The sequence below is a fragment of the Mercurialis annua genome, linkage group LG8, assembly GCF_937616625.2.
Source record: "Mercurialis annua linkage group LG8, ddMerAnnu1.2, whole genome shotgun sequence".
In the NCBI taxonomy this organism is placed as follows: Eukaryota; Viridiplantae; Streptophyta; class Magnoliopsida; order Malpighiales; family Euphorbiaceae; genus Mercurialis; species Mercurialis annua.
Window position 1 is genome coordinate 3,756,519 of NC_065577.1, and position 18,728 is coordinate 3,775,246.

The 18,728-nt window shown below is 32.5% G+C and overlaps 4 protein-coding genes across 4 annotated transcripts; 2 read left to right on the top strand and 2 right to left on the bottom strand.

Moving 5' to 3' along the window:
* Positions 1–1,050: 1,050 nt before the first annotated feature.
* On the bottom strand, positions 1,051–5,053 carry LOC126660029 (probable glycosyltransferase At5g11130). Its single transcript, XM_050353356.2, has 6 exons — positions 4,780–5,053; positions 4,326–4,586; positions 3,427–3,704; positions 2,423–2,658; positions 2,085–2,242; positions 1,051–1,387 (listed from the first exon to the last, which is right to left on the bottom strand). The coding sequence occupies exons 1-6, from the start codon at positions 4,915–4,917 to the stop codon at positions 1,256–1,258; spliced, it is 1,203 nt and encodes a 400-aa protein (XP_050209313.1). The 5' UTR covers positions 4,918–5,053; the 3' UTR covers positions 1,051–1,255.
* A 2,852-nt stretch (positions 5,054–7,905) lies between these two features.
* LOC126661473 (uncharacterized) lies at positions 7,906–9,347 on the top strand. Its single transcript, XM_050355327.2, has 3 exons — positions 7,906–8,067; positions 8,704–8,989; positions 9,076–9,347. The coding sequence occupies exons 1-3, from the start codon at positions 8,029–8,031 to the stop codon at positions 9,345–9,347; spliced, it is 597 nt and encodes a 198-aa protein (XP_050211284.1). The 5' UTR covers positions 7,906–8,028.
* Positions 9,348–9,479: 132 nt separating this feature from the next.
* Positions 9,480–10,692, bottom strand: LOC126661474 (protein FAR1-RELATED SEQUENCE 5-like). The gene is made up of 2 exons (XM_050355328.2): positions 9,792–10,692; positions 9,480–9,708 (listed from the first exon to the last, which is right to left on the bottom strand). The coding sequence occupies exons 1-2, from the start codon at positions 10,262–10,264 to the stop codon at positions 9,480–9,482; spliced, it is 702 nt and encodes a 233-aa protein (XP_050211285.2). The 5' UTR covers positions 10,265–10,692.
* Positions 10,693–13,669: 2,977 nt separating this feature from the next.
* LOC126660032 (uncharacterized) lies at positions 13,670–15,071 on the top strand. Its single transcript, XM_050353360.2, has 3 exons — positions 13,670–14,058; positions 14,147–14,287; positions 14,691–15,071. Exons 1-3 carry the CDS (start codon positions 13,789–13,791, stop codon positions 14,871–14,873), a joined length of 594 nt encoding a protein of 197 aa, XP_050209317.1. The 5' UTR covers positions 13,670–13,788; the 3' UTR covers positions 14,874–15,071.
* Positions 15,072–18,728: the final 3,657 nt, after the last annotated feature.

Below are 18,728 nucleotides of genomic sequence, written 5' to 3' on the forward strand. Positions count from 1 at the left end.
AATTAACAATTAAGCATGCCATGTCATCATTGACATATTAGCTCATCATTGGTCTCGGTTTCCATAATTTGTTTCACTTAGCTGTTAGATTTCATAATCTTTGGATCTAAAGTTGACGAAAGATCTTTCTTTAGGTTTGGAAAGCGATCAGGTAGTTCTGAATTGCTGATACACCATGGAATGATCCTGATTATTGAGGCGAAAAAATATTTTTAGCTTTACTTTGCAAAAATAGAATATAAAATTAGCAGTACATGCAAATTAGAAGCAATTTAAAAAAATTGATTAAAATAGAATATAAAATTAGCAGTACATGCAAATTAGAAGCAATTTAAAAAAATTGATTAAAATAATGAAATTTCAACTGAAAATTTATCTTTGAATTTTACATTACAGATTTTCTTACAGCTATAAGATCATAATGAGATTTAATAAAATATTAACTCTAACATAAGACTTCATTACTGAAAAATAGCAGCAATAATGTATGATAGGCAAGAGTAACTGGATAGGTGGGGGGTTTATATGAGATTTTAGAGAGATCTATCTGTTTCTGCGGAAAAGAAAGAAACGAACAGAAAAATTATTTTAAATATGTAAATACTATTTTTAATATGAATTATTATAAAGGATAAAAAAAGTAAAACCATCTGGATGAATAAGACTAGCTAGTCCATTGCATTGAGTATTCTTATACTCAGGCCTTGGCTTTATAGCAATGTGTATGTACTATTTTTTATATGTATTAGTGTAAAGGATAAAATAGAAAAACTAGCTGGATCAATAAGACTAGCTAGTCCATTGAATTGAGTATTTTAATATTCAGGCCGTGGCTCAATAGTCGACTTGAGTAGCTCAGTCTCAAGGTTAATTCGGTTAATTTCTAGTCAATTCCGAGTAGTTCTTGAATTGATTTTGTGAATGGTCATGTAGTTCGTGAGTTATTTCAAAAGAAGGACTAAGCTTCGTTTGACAGCGTAACTTTAAGAGTGATATTTTGCAGTATCAAATTTAGCAGAGAACTTCCATATTTAGCAGGAAACTTCCATATTCTGAGAACTAAAACTTCAACGTACGAAATTCAATTTGATTGCCATTTCATACATTTCTATGGATTGGTGGTACTGGTACCTTTACAACCTCTAAAAACTTGACTTTCAAGTTTCAAAAAATGATTAATACCTCTCAAATTGCAAGTTTGCATATTAAAAAGGAACTTAAGAGAAGAACTTTTCTTGGTCTGTCAGCTGGTACTTTAGTCGTCAAACAGTAAGGGTTGCTGACTAAATATCTGGTTAGGAGGCGTTGATGACCACAGTTCAAACATCACCATATGAAATGCATCATATTTCTTCGGAGCAGAATTCCATTTGAAATGCATCTGAGCCTGATTTTCCAACAACATGATAAATAACAAACAAAAAAGAATTCATAAAAAAAACAAACAAAAAAGAAATACAAATTGTACGTTGTGATAATTACTATTACCCGTGGATTTAGGTTACACTTACTATTTTTTTCTCTAAAGTTTAAAAAATTCACTGTTTCCCTCAACTTTTAGCTTTCAAGTTTTAGTTAAATTGGACTAAAATACCAATTTTATTTAAAAGAGCAAAAATAAAGTTTAACGTATTTTGCAAAACTGAATTTTTGCTCAATTATCAATTACAACACAAACGTTAGATTTTCTATTGCAATTTGAAGCATCAATCAATTTTTAAATAAAAAAGCGGACGCGGAGCATAATATAGTTTAGCGTTCATATCGGTACTTTTTTAATAAAAAATTACTCAATATTGATAATTGTAAGAATTGATGGCCCGTGCTTGAAATTACTAAAATCTAAAGTTTGTGTTGTAATTGTAAGATATGCTAAATTTTATATAATTTGCAATTAATCTACGAATATAGCATGGGAGAAACAATATCTTTTTTAAAAAAAATAGAGGAATATAGTAATTTTTACATAAATTCGAGGGTGACAACAATTATCCCTTAAAATAAATTATCATAGCAAGGGTAAAATAGCAACAAAAATCAAGACAAAATGATATGCACTAAAATAAATTATCATTTTGGTTTACCTTAACAGTGTTTCTCTGTAGATCTTTGTATTTGTCCTTTGGTATTGCCTTAAGGATCCTTTTAAGATCATACACATCACTCTCATTCAGCTGTACTGAAAACTTTTTCCAATCCAGAAAGTTTGTAAAAGGCAGATCGAAGTGATCCGACAAAATAACTGCAAAAACATTCGCTACGCAATCACTACTTTAAGAAATTCTACACGAAAACTACAAATTTTGTCATTGAACAAACAAAAACTTGGCAAATTAAGTCGGTAGTTAAATTTGTCAGGAAGATGTATTTATCAAAATGCATGTAGCAGCTGAAGGAAGATCCAAATGAAGAACATCAATACCTGGGACACATCCATAATGAATTGCTGATGCTAGCCTACCGCCTTCAGTTCGCGATCCACCAGGACAAATACAGAACTTGGATTTGTAGAACTTTTCATAGTATAAGAAATGTCCTCTGTGATTTGCATTGATATTACTATTCTGAATATCCAAGTCTGTATCATTCTGCCAAAGTTCAACCAATTTTCTTCTTATATCAGAATTGGTCTGACCAGCCCAAAAACCAAGCATATTTCTGCACAATATGATCATAAATTTAAGCAAATTAGCATATAGGCATCAATGCTTCACTATGTTGCACGGAAAACTTCTTGATCGAGTATTACATTTCCGTGTTTTGTTTTTATTTACAGAAATACTTTTAAACTTTTGAAACTCTATTCATATAGGAAAATGCATTTGCCCATTTTCCCTATCGACGTTTCCCAGTTTAACATATATCTTTCCGTGCTATGCAAGTAACAAACGAGGAAGCCTGTAAATACAGAACTTCTGATAACTTCTTACTAGACTACATAGAATGACATTTAAATAGCATGAATACATGAAAACATAGTGCTGAAAGATTTACAGTAACTTGGAGTATTATAACCGGATAGTAAAAACGACCTTTGTTCAGCAACCGCTTAAAGATTGATAATTACCATTTTTTAAGACAAGAGCAAAAGTATATAATTTTTTGACATCAGTTTAATTTATAGAAATAAGAAAAAGAGTAAAATGATGTTTAAACTGTAGGTATAACTTATAAAAGTTGGTACTATCATCGATTAGTTCAGTTACCTATGTCGATTCAGTTTGATATTATAAAAATCCTGTTTTCAAGTTTGGTTCGGTTTTAGACAAATTTTTTCCGTTAAGTTTTAGTACAAACCAAACTAACAAAATAGATCGAACTGAAGGTTTGAGAACTCTTAATTCCTTAAAATCTCAGTTCGGTTCATTTGAAAAAGTCAAATTTCGGTTTGGCTCAGTTATATTTGATCCGAATGCACACCCCTACCTATTCTTGAAGTTAATTAGACCAGCTTGATGAAGAAAAGGCTGCTGTACTTGTGGGAGAGTTCTTGCTCTGCCGCAAAGAGTTGTGGCAGTGGCACCATGGCTTGGAGAACAGACAATTCGGGTTGCATGGTTTACGAGAAGAGGGACTTGTTCAATGGCATTCACAAAACTGCCTCGACATGCCACAACAAAATGATGACTAGAGTCTGTATTCCAGTAGCTATACTTGACAATCAAACTATAGAAGAATTCCTCAACAATATTTGGCAATTTGTCCTGCAGATTACAAGAAAATATACATATTTATATGTAAATTCCAACAACAATATTAGTTAGATAATTATAAACTTTGAAATGCTTTTGGAAGAGCATAGACATTACTTTAGGAGTAAGCATTTGGTCGCTTTAATTTAAAACTAATCGAATGAACCAACTCACATAGATCTATTAAAACCGAACCAGCAGGACTAGTCGCATATTTTTGGATAAGAAGAGTGATTACTAAAATAAATAAATACAAATGATACGGTTAATTCAGCTAACTGAATTATTAAAACTCTTAACCATTACTGGAAAAAAAGTTAATATCAACCAAACCGATAGAATTATCCGAAAACTTTTACTAAAATTATCAAATTTAATTAGGGTGGTTTGGTTAATATTCATTTGGTTAGGTTATGGTTAAAAGTTATAATAATTTGGTTTACCGAGTTAACCAATTTTTTTTAATAATATTCTTTATATATTTAAAATCTAAACATATATTTATTAATATTAAATGAATATATTTATGATTTACTTAAATGATTTAACCAGTTTAATAGAATTAACACAGATCAAACAATAATTATCCTAAAAACTATTTAAAAACATATACAAAAATCAAAACAATCTTACCAATTGAAGACAATTCAGAGGTATAAAGAAAAACTGAGCCTCATCTGGATTCTGAGTAGAGAATTTACTCTTTGAAATATTATTGAAGAAAAATTCTTCACTAGCATGAACAGAGTCAATACGCAACTGTCCATTTGAACTGCCACAAGCTCCATCAGGATACACAAACACCTTCATTTTACTTTCCATTTCAGAATAATCCGTTTTAAATTTCTCAGGATTCTGAAATATCTCATCACAAATCTTGAAATGTCGAGATCTCTGCATACATATTTTAATTCCATCGTTAATTAGAAGCAAAAATACAACACAACTTCAAAATTCTGCTCAATTTTCACTAAACAATTAATTTCACAAACAAAAATCAACTAACAATATAAAAAATCAATCAATAAAAAAAACTTATCATTAAAAATAAACGCATTATAAAAGTTAATTAATCGGAAAAGAAGACCTTATGATTGTAGGCCGACGGGAACCAGAGCTGTCCGAGTCCGTTGACGATCATGAGTAGAATCGCAATCCTCTCTAAGTAATTTGTAGTGTTATTCAAGGTCCACTGGTTTCGGTTTCTTGTCGGAGGATTCACCATTTTCGTTTCCTTATTTGTTTTCTCGGGAAAGTGATGGAAAATTTGCTGTATTGGAGAGAGATTGAGGGGGTGTAGTGTAGTGTAGCTGATGCAGAGCCACAAGGAATGTGTGCGGGTACTCTTGGCGGTTACTTATGTTCGTTACTATATTTTTTTGTTAGACCAAATTACCCCTATTTGTTTACTAATTTTAATTTATACTCATTTGCTAATCGAGACAAATATTATAAAATATATCTGTATGTGACTATAGATATTTTTTTATATTAATCGTTGACGGGATATTAGCGGAAATTAGTTATTATATTAGGCCTATAACCTAAAAAGGCCAAACGTTTATTGAAAGTTTCCATTATGTCCAAACGTTTACCTCGTCTCGATAATATTCAAAAATATATTATAATGTCTCAGAAATGTCCAACTCCAAAATTGATAATTTGTCATCTAGATGGCGTGTCAGTGCATACCATGTCATAATATATTTTGGACATTATCGAGACTATTTAAACGTTTGGATATTTTGAGTACTTTTACAAAATGTTTAGATATTGTGGAGATTTTTTTTAAATGTTTAGTTTTTATCGACGTGGCACGCACCGACACGTCACCTAAGCGACACATCATCACAAACACATTTTATTTGGAGGTTGAATATTTTTCAAATGTTATATTATATTTTTTTAACATTATCGAGATGATTTAAACGTTTGGCCTTATCAAAATTTTTGCTAAACGTTTGGTCTTTTTAAGTTATTAAACTTTATTATTAATAATTATTCAGTGAGTTAAATACTACTTGTGAGAGCTAAGATCGAAAGTCCAACCTCAAGTGTAATTGAGAGACTTTGTCAATGGAAACTCCAACTTAGGATGTATAAAGGTACTATCTATATTCAATAAACTTTTTTAAAATAAATAATAATATAATAAAGTAAAATACATTTACAAATAAAAAAATTTAATTTTAATTTAAATAAAAATATAAATTAATAAAAAAAATCGGGTCATCAGGCCGGGGCCAGGTCAGTGGGGAAACCTATCGGGCTCCTCTCCCAACAAAAACAAATTCAGTTTAAATAGCTATTGCTAGGATCAAAACTCATATAATTTGAGTATGAATGTCCCATCAGTGCTTTTTTTAAGAATTTTGATGGGTTTAATTTATTTTATTATTTTATCAAAACTAGCTTTTGGTGAGTTGAAAAAGTTTTACTAAAACAGACACGAGATATAAATGTTTGATATATTTAATAAGTAGACATATTCTTTTCATATTTTTAACCTTTTAAAATCGTCAATTTTAATCTACATTTTACCATTTAATTTTAGTTGTATCTATTTACTCAAATTAGAATGGTTTTTTTTAGTGTTTCATACAGTTTTAGTTTGTCTTTTATCATTAACAATTTAGAATATGAAATCATATAAAACTTCTTTTCATTACAGTTTAAATAAATAGTTATCACTGAAATTAAAAACTAAAAAAATAACTATTGGAATTTTTAAAGTTCGAATCATAAATGATGAAAACCAACTTATAGAATATCTAATAAGGAGTCAAGTCACACTGGAGCCTACCATAAAGGAGGATTAGGGGACTTGCCCAATCAAAGTATTATCGAATCATAAACGGACTCGCCCACATGAGACAGGAAAAATTCTTATGTAGACTCGGTCTAACACGTCATCCGTGGACTAAACCAATCATATCATAACACTTCATTAATATGAGGGTATTTTTATAATTTCGTTTGTTATTTGCATACACTTTTGAATAATGATATTACAAGAATACCCTCATTTTAATGAGGTGTTATTATATGATTCACGGATGACGTGATGAAACGAGTCTACCTAAAAATTTCTTCATGAGAAGTCCTAAAGAATTTTCCCAAAGACACTTATTTTGGCAGGTCAAAAATTATTTCTTACTTAGTAGTATATAGAAAGTAAAATGTTCCTATCCTTTTCATATTTTTATAAAAAGATTAATACTCATTTTATAAGTTAATTTTTATTTTAATAATTTTTTTAATTTTTTAAAATAAAAATTATTAGAAAATATTAATTTAAAATAAAATAACTTATAATTTTAAATATTTATAAAATTTATTTAATCTTTATAATTTTTAAGTTTAATAAAAAAAATATGTTTATTAATTAATTTATCAGAATTAAATATATTTATTTTATTTTTAAATTAATTAGGCCCAAAATTTATGTTTTCAAAATTATAAATTTATTTTAACGTTTTGAATAAATTAGTCTCAAAACTCTTTTAATTTTAGTCAAATAATTTCGAAAATGCACACCTTAAATATGGACTTATTTGGCCACTAGACATAAATTTTAGAGCCTAATCGATTCAAATAACTTATTTGACTCTAAAAATATAAGTTTTATGTCTAATTAACCGAAAAAATTTAAATTAGACATAATCCCGAGAAAACAGTTTGAGTGCCGAAGTGTCATGTTGACCCTTTCTTGATTTAAAAATACTCAAAGACTTAGTTAATAAGATGTTATTTGATGGAGTTTTTGACAATTTTTCTAGTAAAATTTATGCAGAGGTCTCTGTATTTGACATGTTTTGTTCGAAAGACACTCAAAATGTGTCACGTCTGGATCCCCCTATATTTGTCATTATCCTTATTTTAAGACCTTTTAATGGACTAAATTTGGCAAATACGTTGCACTCTTTTTTTCCCGTTGATTAACAGAGTTAAGTTAGATAATCCACGTCATTAAAATAATCTCCCTTATTCTTTGACATGTTAAATAAGTAGCACCCATTTGGTTTTGATTCCAACCCATCTTCTCTTTGATTTCACCTAATTAATTGTAATAATTACGGTTTAAACTTTGAATAATAACATAGTTTCATACAACAAAAATTAACTAAAATAACCTGATTCAGAAGAATCACACGATTAACAAACAGCACAAGTTATTCTTTTACTGGATTGCTATTCGCCGCCCCCTTTTGCTTACCACCGCACAGGCGAAGGACAATTTTACCCTTTTCACATTTTCAATAGATAACCAATTCATAAAAAAAAAACTAAATCCTCTCAACTCATTCAACTTTTCACAAATTCATATTTTACGAAAATGTCGGATTTGGAACGAGATAGAAATCGACAACCTCCGGTAAGTATTTTTTTTTATTAATTTCGGTTTTTTTTTTTAAAAAAACAATTTAAAAAATAGAAAACGGGATTTCACGTCCCCTCCGGAGGAGGGGACGCCGGAAACCGGCGTCCCCTCTTCCGGAGGGGACGTGAAATCCCACGTTCCCTCCGGAAGAGGGAACGTGGATTTCCCACGTTCCCTCTTCCGGAGGGAACGTGCGGCGTCCCCTCCGGAAGGGGGGACGCCGAAAACGGCGTCCCCCCTTCCAGAGGGGACGCCGTTCGTCCCCTCCGGAAGGGGGGACGCCGGAAACGGCGTCCCCCCTTCCGGAGGGGACAGGGGACGGTGGCGTCCCCTCCGGAAGGGAGGACGCCGTTTTCGGCGTCCCCCCTTCCGGAGGGGACGAACGGCGTCCCCTCCGGAAGAGGGGACGCCGGAAACGGCGTCCCCCCTTCCGGAGGAGACGTGGGCGTCCGGCGTCCCCTCTTCCGGAGGGGACGCCGGACGCCCGTTCCGTAATTTAATATAATTTATTTTTTTTAAAAAAAAAAATAAATTTAAAATAAATAATTATTTGAAATAAATTAAATAATTTTACAAATTTATTTAATTTAATATATATTATTTCTATAATTTAAATTATTATAATTGCAGGGCAGAAAGCGTATGGGGAAGACGTTTTTGGCCCCAGAATTAGGGGGATCGGGAGCCCGTCACGTTACGACGCGTAAAGTTTCTGCCTCGGCTCGACGGAAGAAACAAGCGCATACTTCTCCCGATGAGGTCCGCATTTCTGTTGAGGATCTTAGAGAGTCTGATGATTTTGTGAGCTCAGAGGACGAGCCAGAGGACGAGCCAGAGGACGAGCCAAGTGAAAAAATTTACATTTCTAAACGGAAAAAGGGTGCAGGTGGTCGGTTCGTTGGCGACTCGTCATCAGGTAAATATAATTAAATGATTATAATTAATTTAATAATATTGTTAAAAAATTAAATGTAATTTAATTATGTTTACTGTTACTTTCAGGGTCGAACAGACGACCTGAAGAGGTTGACGTGTGGACCGTTACTGGTCCAGTACCTGGTGGACCTGAGGATGACACTGTTATTCCTAGTTTTCTCGGGCATGTCGCTTCTCGGCTATGGGATGGGGCGGACAGAGGCGTGCTGAAGTGTCAGACTAGACATGGAGCTCTGAAGAAGCTGAGACAGTGGTATGAGACGGCCTCAGAGGAGGTTAAGGTGCTGATAGACGGGACTGAGATATCACATCTCCCGTTTATCATGTTTAGATGTTAGTTTAGATGTTAGTTTCTAGAGAATTTTTTTATATTATGTACGTGTATGTTTTTATGCAATTTCATGAACATTTTTAAATATTACGTACTGTGGAGTTCAAAAATATTACACGTATAATAATAAAACACACAATCAGCATAATTTTCTGATAATTTTCTTCCATGTACTATTCTTGAAAATTTCAGCAAACTCTTGGTTTTTCCCACTAATTCTGTACACTCTATCTTCTACGTCCTTATTTATGTGCCACGTACATAGTAGATGAGAAGAACGTGGGAAAACCTCTGACACTGGTCTCATAAGCCCCAATTCTCGATCAGTAAGAATAGCGCTCGGATGAATATGTTCCCCAATCAAGCACCTGCATTATTGCCCGATGATTTAATAAGTAATTTGAATTTGAATATCATTAAAATATCAAATAACATAATTATAATTAAATACCTCAGTCTCTCCAATACCCATCTGTAGCTCCCTTCAGTCTCATCCTTCATAATTGCATATGCAATTATGAAGTTCTTGTTGCAAGGAGTCATTCCAATAATCTCCAAAAAAGGCAGCTTGTACTTGTTCGTCTTGTACGTGGAGTCCATGCCGATGATCCAGTAGTACGTACGAAGTAGTCTCACTGAATCAGGATGAGCCATGAAAATATGGGTCAACACACCTGTATCCTCCTCAGCAAGAGTCCAGTGTACATAATCATTTTGCTGAGCCATGTGATAAAATTGCCCAACCACATCTCTACCCTCAAAGCTAGACTTTCTCAAAGTCTCTCTATAGTTGTACACTTGCTTTATTCTAGGGTTGTCAGATGGTACTTTTTCTTTTAAAGCTGCCATGATAGAACACGGCTTCGCTTGTGCCGCAGTCATATCTCGCACAATTTCTTTGGCCTCGCCACTCAGCCCACTCATCTGACGGTATCCTTCAGGATACACAGCTAGAGCATGGTTGTGTGTACTCGAAATACCAGGATCTGTAAGTATAAACCATGCAGTCTTTCCTAATTTGACAATAATTTTAAATTTGCACTTACACGCTTTTGTCTTCGTATTTTTCCGTACGAAGGAATCAGAATCTGTGAATGAACCTCTGTAACGCTCACCCCGAGCACATCGTAGAAGCTTCTTTTTCCCCTCGTTCTTATGTGACGAAATGACTAATTCAAATCCAATCTTTATAGCAGTACTCTTAGCCCAAGTAATTGCTTCAACATCACTATCAAACCCATGATCTAGCTTAAACCAATCGCTGTAATCAATTCCATCACCGCCATAATCTTCTAAATCAACCTGCAAAACATAAATACTTACGTTTAACAAATCGAAATAATATGTAATAAAAAGTCGTAATAATATGGAATAAAAAATTACTGTAATTATTAAAAGTTAATTTCAACGTTTTTTTTAGCATTAATTAATTTCCGGCCGCGACGTTTCGGTCGCGGCCGGAAAAGGGGACGCCGGCGTCCTCTCCAGAGGAGAGGACGCCGGCGTTGGGCGTCCCCTCTAGAGGAGGGGACGCCCAGCTCCACGTCCCCTCTAGAAGAGGGGACGTAGAGTTGGGCGTCCCCTCCTCTAGAGGGGACGCCAAACGCCGGCGTCCCCTCTTCTAGAGAGGACGCTCGCGTCCTCTCTAGAAGAGGGGACGCCCAAAATTGGCGTCCCCTCTAGAGGAGAGGACGTGGAATTTCACGTCCTCTCCTCTGGAGGGAACGTGAAATCCAATCGTCCCCTCCTCTGGAGGGAACGTGAAATCCAATCGTCCCCCTTGAAAAAATTTAAAAAAATATTTAAAAAATTTAATTATTACCCCAGAAAAGCCGGAAAAACTTGTTTCCGAATGCCGATACTCGTTTCCCGACGAATTATACTCGTTATCCGTCATTTTACTCGGCTTTTTACATATTTTTCCGAATGTGTTCGAATAAGTTGAGAGAATCTTGGTTTTTTTTTTTTGCAAATTTTTCTAAAAGGGCAGAAAATGTCTTTTGCCTGTGCGGTGGTAAGCAAAAGGGGGCGGCGAATAGCAATACCCTTCTTTTATACAAAAATGTCAAATAAATCTATTAGTAACTATTTTTAAAAATAAAAATTATGACAAATATAGGGATGCATACGTGATAAAACTTTACTTCACTTGAACAAAATAGGGAAAGTGTAGGGACTTTTCCATGGGTTTTGCCTTTTTTTTTTGGAATAATTACAAGAAAGTACTAAAACATGTAAGGGTTTTCATGCGATACATTTTTTTTCCCTCTCTTTTCATGCGGTACATAAATCTGATACTATAAGTTTTCAATTTCTACCCTTTTGCTTACATCATCATGACATCAGCATATATTTATCAACTTGTGACCAGCTTTTGCTGGTGCATCTTATTTAAAGACCCGCCGCGCGTGATGCAAGTCATTTTTTCATTGTCTTTATTTTTCATTATTCTTTCACTGTTCTTATTAATTTTTTTAAAGAAAATATAAATATTTTATTTATATATTTAATTACTTATATTCTGTAGAAGATTTATTTATTAAAATATTAAAATTTTAATTTTAAAATATAAATATATTAAATTTTTAATTTTTTAATTTTTTTTAAAAAAACATAAATAATATATAGACATATTTATTTAAATTATATAGAACATTTATTTATTATATATAAATTTTAAAAATATGAATATTAGTTTTAATATATAAATTATCAACAATATTAACATTTTAATTCTAATTTTAATTTTAAAATATAAATATATTGAATTTTTTATTTTTTTAAAACATAAATAATTTATATACATATTTATTTAAATTATATAAAAAATATATTTCTTATATATGAATTTTAAAAATATGAATTTTAATTTTAAAATAAAAATTATCAACAATAGCGGCGATAGAGTTTTATTTATTGATGCCGATACATCTCCGACAGAGACGGAGCCATGTAGTCCCCAAGAGGACCCTTGGCCCCTCTCAAAAAAATTAGCATAAAGTCTCTTAACTGTTTTTACTTACAAATAAATAATATAGTAATTATGCTTAAATTTTTATATTCTTTGATTCTTTTTGTCCATTAAAACGTTCCTTAATTTTATTTTATAAAAAATATATTTTTTAAATGTGGATTTTCGATCGTTTGAACTTTTTTTTTGTTTTTTAAACTTTTTTTTTGATTACATTTATTTAAATATATATCTCTGATACATCTACGATCATATTTGATACATATCCGATAAATATGTAATACATCTCCAATACATATACGATACATTTCCGATACATATATGATACATCTTTGATACATATTTAATACATTGTCAATATATATTTCATTCGTACTCGATTTTTCAAAACTTTTTTTTATTTACATCTCCGATACATATTTAATACATCTCAGATACATATATAATACATTTCTGATACGTATATATGATACATTTCTGAGACGTGTGGAAATTTTTATATATATATTATACATATTTGATACATGATAAATACATTAAGTAGATGCATCGTTGACACATATAATTTATACATGATATGTATATATCATTTATATATAATTTATATAATTTTAACAATAAATATATTTCTAATACAAAATTTACGTATAATAAATACATTATTTATACATCAGACTCGTGTTCGGTATGTATAAATGTGTATTTTATAAATAACTTATAAATTTTAGAATTATATCATTTGTATTTTTGTGTATTTTTATATTTTTAAAAAAATTTAATCAAAAAGTAATATATTATTTTTAAATTAAAATTACTATTAAATTAAAATTAATTTTAATATTTTTAAAAATTTATATAACATAAATAACTCATAAATTATATTTTTTAGAATTGTATTATTTATTTATTTTTATATTTTTAAAATTTGATCAAAAAATAATATATTATTTTTAAAATTAAAATTAATATTAACATTATTTAGTATTTTTTAAAATTTATATAACATAAATAAGTTATTTATATAATTTAAATTAATAAATTATGTATATTTTAAAAAAAGAAATTTAGTTCTTAAATAAAAAAAGATAATAGAAGAAGCATATGCATCAGTTCAAGAACTGATGCATGTGCTGGCAGGGCTGATCCATGCGTCAGCCCTGCACTGACGCGCGTCAGGCCTGACGCGCGTCAGTTATCTTTTAAAAAAAAAGTCAACATAAATTTATGTGTTATCTGTAAACTTTTAAGGAAAAAAGGTATGAATGTAAATACTGAAGAATAAAAGGCACGCGTGTAAATATTACCGGTTTTTTGAATACTTTTGAAAGATACTCTTTTTTTTAATAATGATAAATTTGAAACAAACGTTATAGAAAAGCACGACGTTGGGGCAGATTTGTAGTAATTAAGGGCTTTCTTTAAATTAGGTTTTGTTGCATAAAATTCAGGGTTAGTTTTTGAAAGGAATCGATCGGCGATGGCTTCCATGGGCGATATTGCAGAAGAAGAATCACCCTCACCTTTGAAGAAACTAAAGGGCCTTGAAAACTCGGTGCCGGTGGTCGATTCAAAACTCGACGAAGGTGCTGCCGTCGATGATGACGATTCCGATGATGGATCGGGATCATGGGATGAAATCGAAGAGAGACACTTTTCCGATGGAAACAGCAGCGAGGGTATGGAGTTTGAGAACGACGACGACAGAAAAAAATACAAAGAATACAGACGCCAATTCAATGAATCCGATGTATTTTCCTCCTTGATTTGTTGTTATTATTCTAATTTTTTATGTATATATATTACATTTTTAACCCTTCTTCTTGATAACATTGCAGGGTTTTGACGTCACCACCTTCCCCAAAGTTTCATTTATCGGACGGGTTCATCTGGTAAATGTTGATGATCCCACCAGTTACAATTTCGCCGGCTGCAAAAAGGCCCTTGAGTTGGTCATTAACGAACATAATCGCCAAAAGGTATAAACAAGCTAACAATTTCATTAACATGCTAAGAGGTGTGCATTCGGTTTTTCGATTCTGTTTGGGAGTGAAAATATCGAAACCGATTGGTGTTTTAAGAATTTGAAAATTGGTCCGGTTTTACCGAAATAGGAAAATAATAAGCAATTATTTTTAATGATCATTATACACGATAGCACTTAAATACAAAAGAAAATAATGTAATTTTAAAAAAAATGATAGTAATTTTTTTTAAAAATTAGTTTTTGGTCTAAATTTTAAAATCAAACCTTAACCAAAAGGTATAAAAAATCATAAAACCGACTATTTTGGTTTTGGTTTGATTCGGTTTTTGCACATCCCTGCTCAATGTGTTGCTATGATTTTCTGTTCACCGTATATTCATTTTTCAACTGTGCAGAATGCGGACTTGGAACTTGTGAGAATTTTGAAGTCAAATGCTTGTTGCTTTACCGTTTATCGCACAACCTTTCTGGCTAAAAGTAAGTCTGACGAAGAAGTCCGAACGTATCAATCTGAGATGTTTTACAGTGATCTCTCCGGCAATTATAAATCTTATATTTTTCGAGAAAAAGGTAACTAGTTTGTCTCTTCAAACTCAATTTTAGCTTGAATTGCTCCTACTTCTGTTCAGCTGCTTGTCCATTTTATAAGACTTGAGGACAATACTTTTGTTTACCTTAACAGTGTTTCTCTGTAGATCTTTGTATTTGTCCTTCGGTATTGCCTTAAGGACCCTTTTAAGATCATACACATCACTCTCATTCAGTTGTACTGCAAACTTTTTCCAGTCCAGAAAGTTGTTAAAGGAGAGATCGAAACGATCCGACAAAATAACTGCAAAAACATTCGCTATGCAATCACTACTTGAAGAAATTCAACACGAAAACAACAAATTTTGTTATCGATCAAACCATAACTTGGCAAATTAAGTTGGTAGTGAAATTTGTCAGGAAGATACATTTATCAAAATGCATGTAGAAGACAAAAACTTGGCATATTAAGAAGATCCAAATGAAGAACATTAATACCTGGAACACATCCATAATGAACTGATGATGCTAGCCTACCGCCTTCAGTTTGCGATCCACCAGGACAAATACAGAACTTGGATTTGTAGAACTTTTCATAGTAAAAGAAATGTCCTCTGTGATTTGCATTGACATTACTATTCTGAATATCCAATTCCATATCATTCTGCCAAAGTTTAACCAATTTTCTCCTTATATCAGAATTGGTTTGACCAGCCCAAAAACCAAGCACATTCCTGCACAATATGATCATAAATTTAATTAAGTTAGCATAGGCATCAATGCATCATTAACATGCTATGTTGCAAGGAAAACTTCTTGATCTGAGTAATACGTTTCAGTGTTTCATTTTTATTTATAGAAATACTTTACAAATTTTGATACTCTATATATTTTATAACGTATTCTTATAGAAAAATGCATTTGCCCCTTTTCCCTATCGACATTTCCTATTTTAACATTTCACTTTCCGTGCTACGCAAGTAAGTGACAAGGAAGGCAAATAATTTCTTAAGATAAGAGCAGAAGTATATAATCTTTTGACATCAATTTGATTTGTAGAAATAAGAAAAGGAGTAAATGATGTTTAAACTGTAGGTACGTATAACTTATAAGAGTTGGTACTATCATCGATTAGTTCAGTTACCTATTTTGATTCAGTTTGATATTATAAAAAAACTCCTGTTTTCAGTTTCGGTTTTAGACATAAATTTTTTTCGTTAAGTTTTAGTACAAACCGAAATAACAAAACTGACCGAACTGAAAGTTTGAGAACTTTTAATTCCATAAAATCTCAGTACGGTTTATTTGGAAAAGTCAAATTTCGGTTTGGCTCAGTTAGATTTGAACATAATGCACACCCCTACCTATTCTTGATGTCAATTAGACCAGCTTGATGAAGAAAAGGCTGCTAAACTTGTGGGAGAGTTCTTGCTCTGCCGCAAAGAGTCGTGGCACCATGGCTCGGAGAACAGACAATTCGGGTTGCATGATTTACGAGAAGAGGGACTTGTTCAATGGCATTCACAAAACTGCCTCGACATGCCACAACAAAATGATGACTAGAGTCTGTATTTGTTGGTAAAAATACGCAAGCGTACGTATGCCAACTTGTAATACAGACTGCGAAGTCCGGATATCGTACCCACAGAGAAAGCTTCTAAAGACAACCAGTTAAGGAACTCGATTCGAATAGCCGAAAAGATAGTTTTTGTTTGTTTTGTAATTAAAAGACAGAAATTAACAATTGTAATTTAAAGTAACTAAAGCTGTAATTCAAACGGTGTTTTAACAATAATGGGAAAGGCAGGGATTATTAATCTTCGTTATGCTGTTTACTTGATTTGGGTTATGGATTGTATTGTTCTGATGATGTTCGAACTAATCTAGAGCACCTAAAATTCTCTCTCGAGCAATTACAGGCGAAAGCATTAAACTCACTAATACTAGATTAATTATTCACTCTCGCACAATGATTAACCTATGTATAAATCAATTTAATGGTTGTTAAGCAAATTCAATGAACCCGCACTCGTTAATTCACTCTCGCACAATTAACTCCTGCGTTCTTAATTATATTGTTCTATTCCAATTTTACTCTCTCGAGCTAAAACTAAAACAAACGGCATAGACTAAGTGATCAGTTTAGGCTAAGCATTAAGCACAATAATTAAAACCCATCAAGAACAAAAACCCATAAATTCAATTCAATTAAACAGACATAATTTAGATTAATAATCCCCAATGAAGGGTTTAGCTAGACATAATAATAAAAAGACTTAAAGTAATAATTAACGGATTCATTCTGCGATTAAATAAATACTGAAGTATGAAATTAATATCAATCGTACCTTGGTTGAAGTAAACTAATAATGAACAATGAAAATCCAGCGATAATAATGAAGAACGAAACTAAAATTGTAATAAACTAAGGTATAATCTCAAAAACAAAGTCGCGAACCCTAATACAATGATTAAGAATGGTATTTATACTATGTTTTCTTGTAATCTTCGAGCTATGTGAAATTCCCAAAATACCCAGGTCTTTAATAGTCAAATACGGGCTAAAACGTCAATTTCGCCGGCTGCTATCGAAGGGGGCACGACGTGCAGGAGTCAAGGGCACGTCGTGCCCTTCTTCATTCCACACCGCACGACGTGCACAGCAAGACCGCACGTCGTGCGGTCCCAGTTTTCTTCAAGCACGTCGTGCTCAACGACGTGCTCTCCCATCTCCAAAGTTCTGGACACTGGACCCTGACGTGCTCCCAACGTGCTCCCAACGTGCACGACGTGCACTTACAGATTTTGGCTCCAAACCTCCGATTCTTGCTTCAACTGCTTCCCGAGTCCTCCGCAAGTCCAAAATCACTCTAATAAGCTCCGAAATCATCCGTTTTCATGCATATACCTGAAAAACTTGGACATAACAATAAGAACCACAAATAACATGAATTTGACATTAAATACGCATTAAAAAGACCTGAAAGTATCTAGAAAATAGGAGTATTTCTACTCCTATCAAACATCCTCACACTTATCTTTTGATTGTCCTCAATCAAATAAAGAACAAAGCCACATTACCACTCATCAAACTTTGTCAGAAATCCCAAAATTAAAGCACTTTCACAACCCCCTAAATAATGAACCGATCAACACTAAACCTTTAAGCCAAACAGCGCTGCAAAAATAACATCAAATAACAATGCCTAGTGCCAAATCATAAATTAATAACACCGAGACTACACAGATACACTTATGAAAACATGACTTCAAAATTACATTGATCACAAATGGCAATCCAATCAAGTCAAAAATACAAACGACATTCGAGCAAATGAACAAAAATACAAGTCTGCATAATGAAATCACCAAGTACTCCTCACAAGGTAGTCTCTCGCACACACACGTGTAATAGGTACAAACAATTAAGCTCTCACATCAATACATGTAATCTTGCCATAAGCTTGCCTATAGTCCGCAATTCCACTACTGAGTAAAGTCAAACAAAAAGAATCAAAATGGACTTTAAAGGGTTGTAATGGGGTCTGGGTCAGGGTACGGAAAAAAAGTAAATAATATGGTGAAAAATGACTTGACAAACCGACAAACATCACTGGAACTACACAACTAATCACATTCAGCTCTTCAACTAATTTAATCTCTTTTTTTTTTTTTTTTCTTTTTATTGCCTTGAGTTCAACTTTTTAGCATTTTATCTTTTAAGCTCAACTTTTCGATTTTTTTTTTTTTTTTTTTTTTTCTTCGCTTTCTTTTTTCAAGCTCTCTTTTATTTTCCGCTCTTTTTCCTGAACTTCAAAAGGCAGCATTAATCATATCAAACAAGAGATAATCAATCTAATATCATGAGCTGAGGATGTTATACATCCTCACACTAGTTTCCTGCA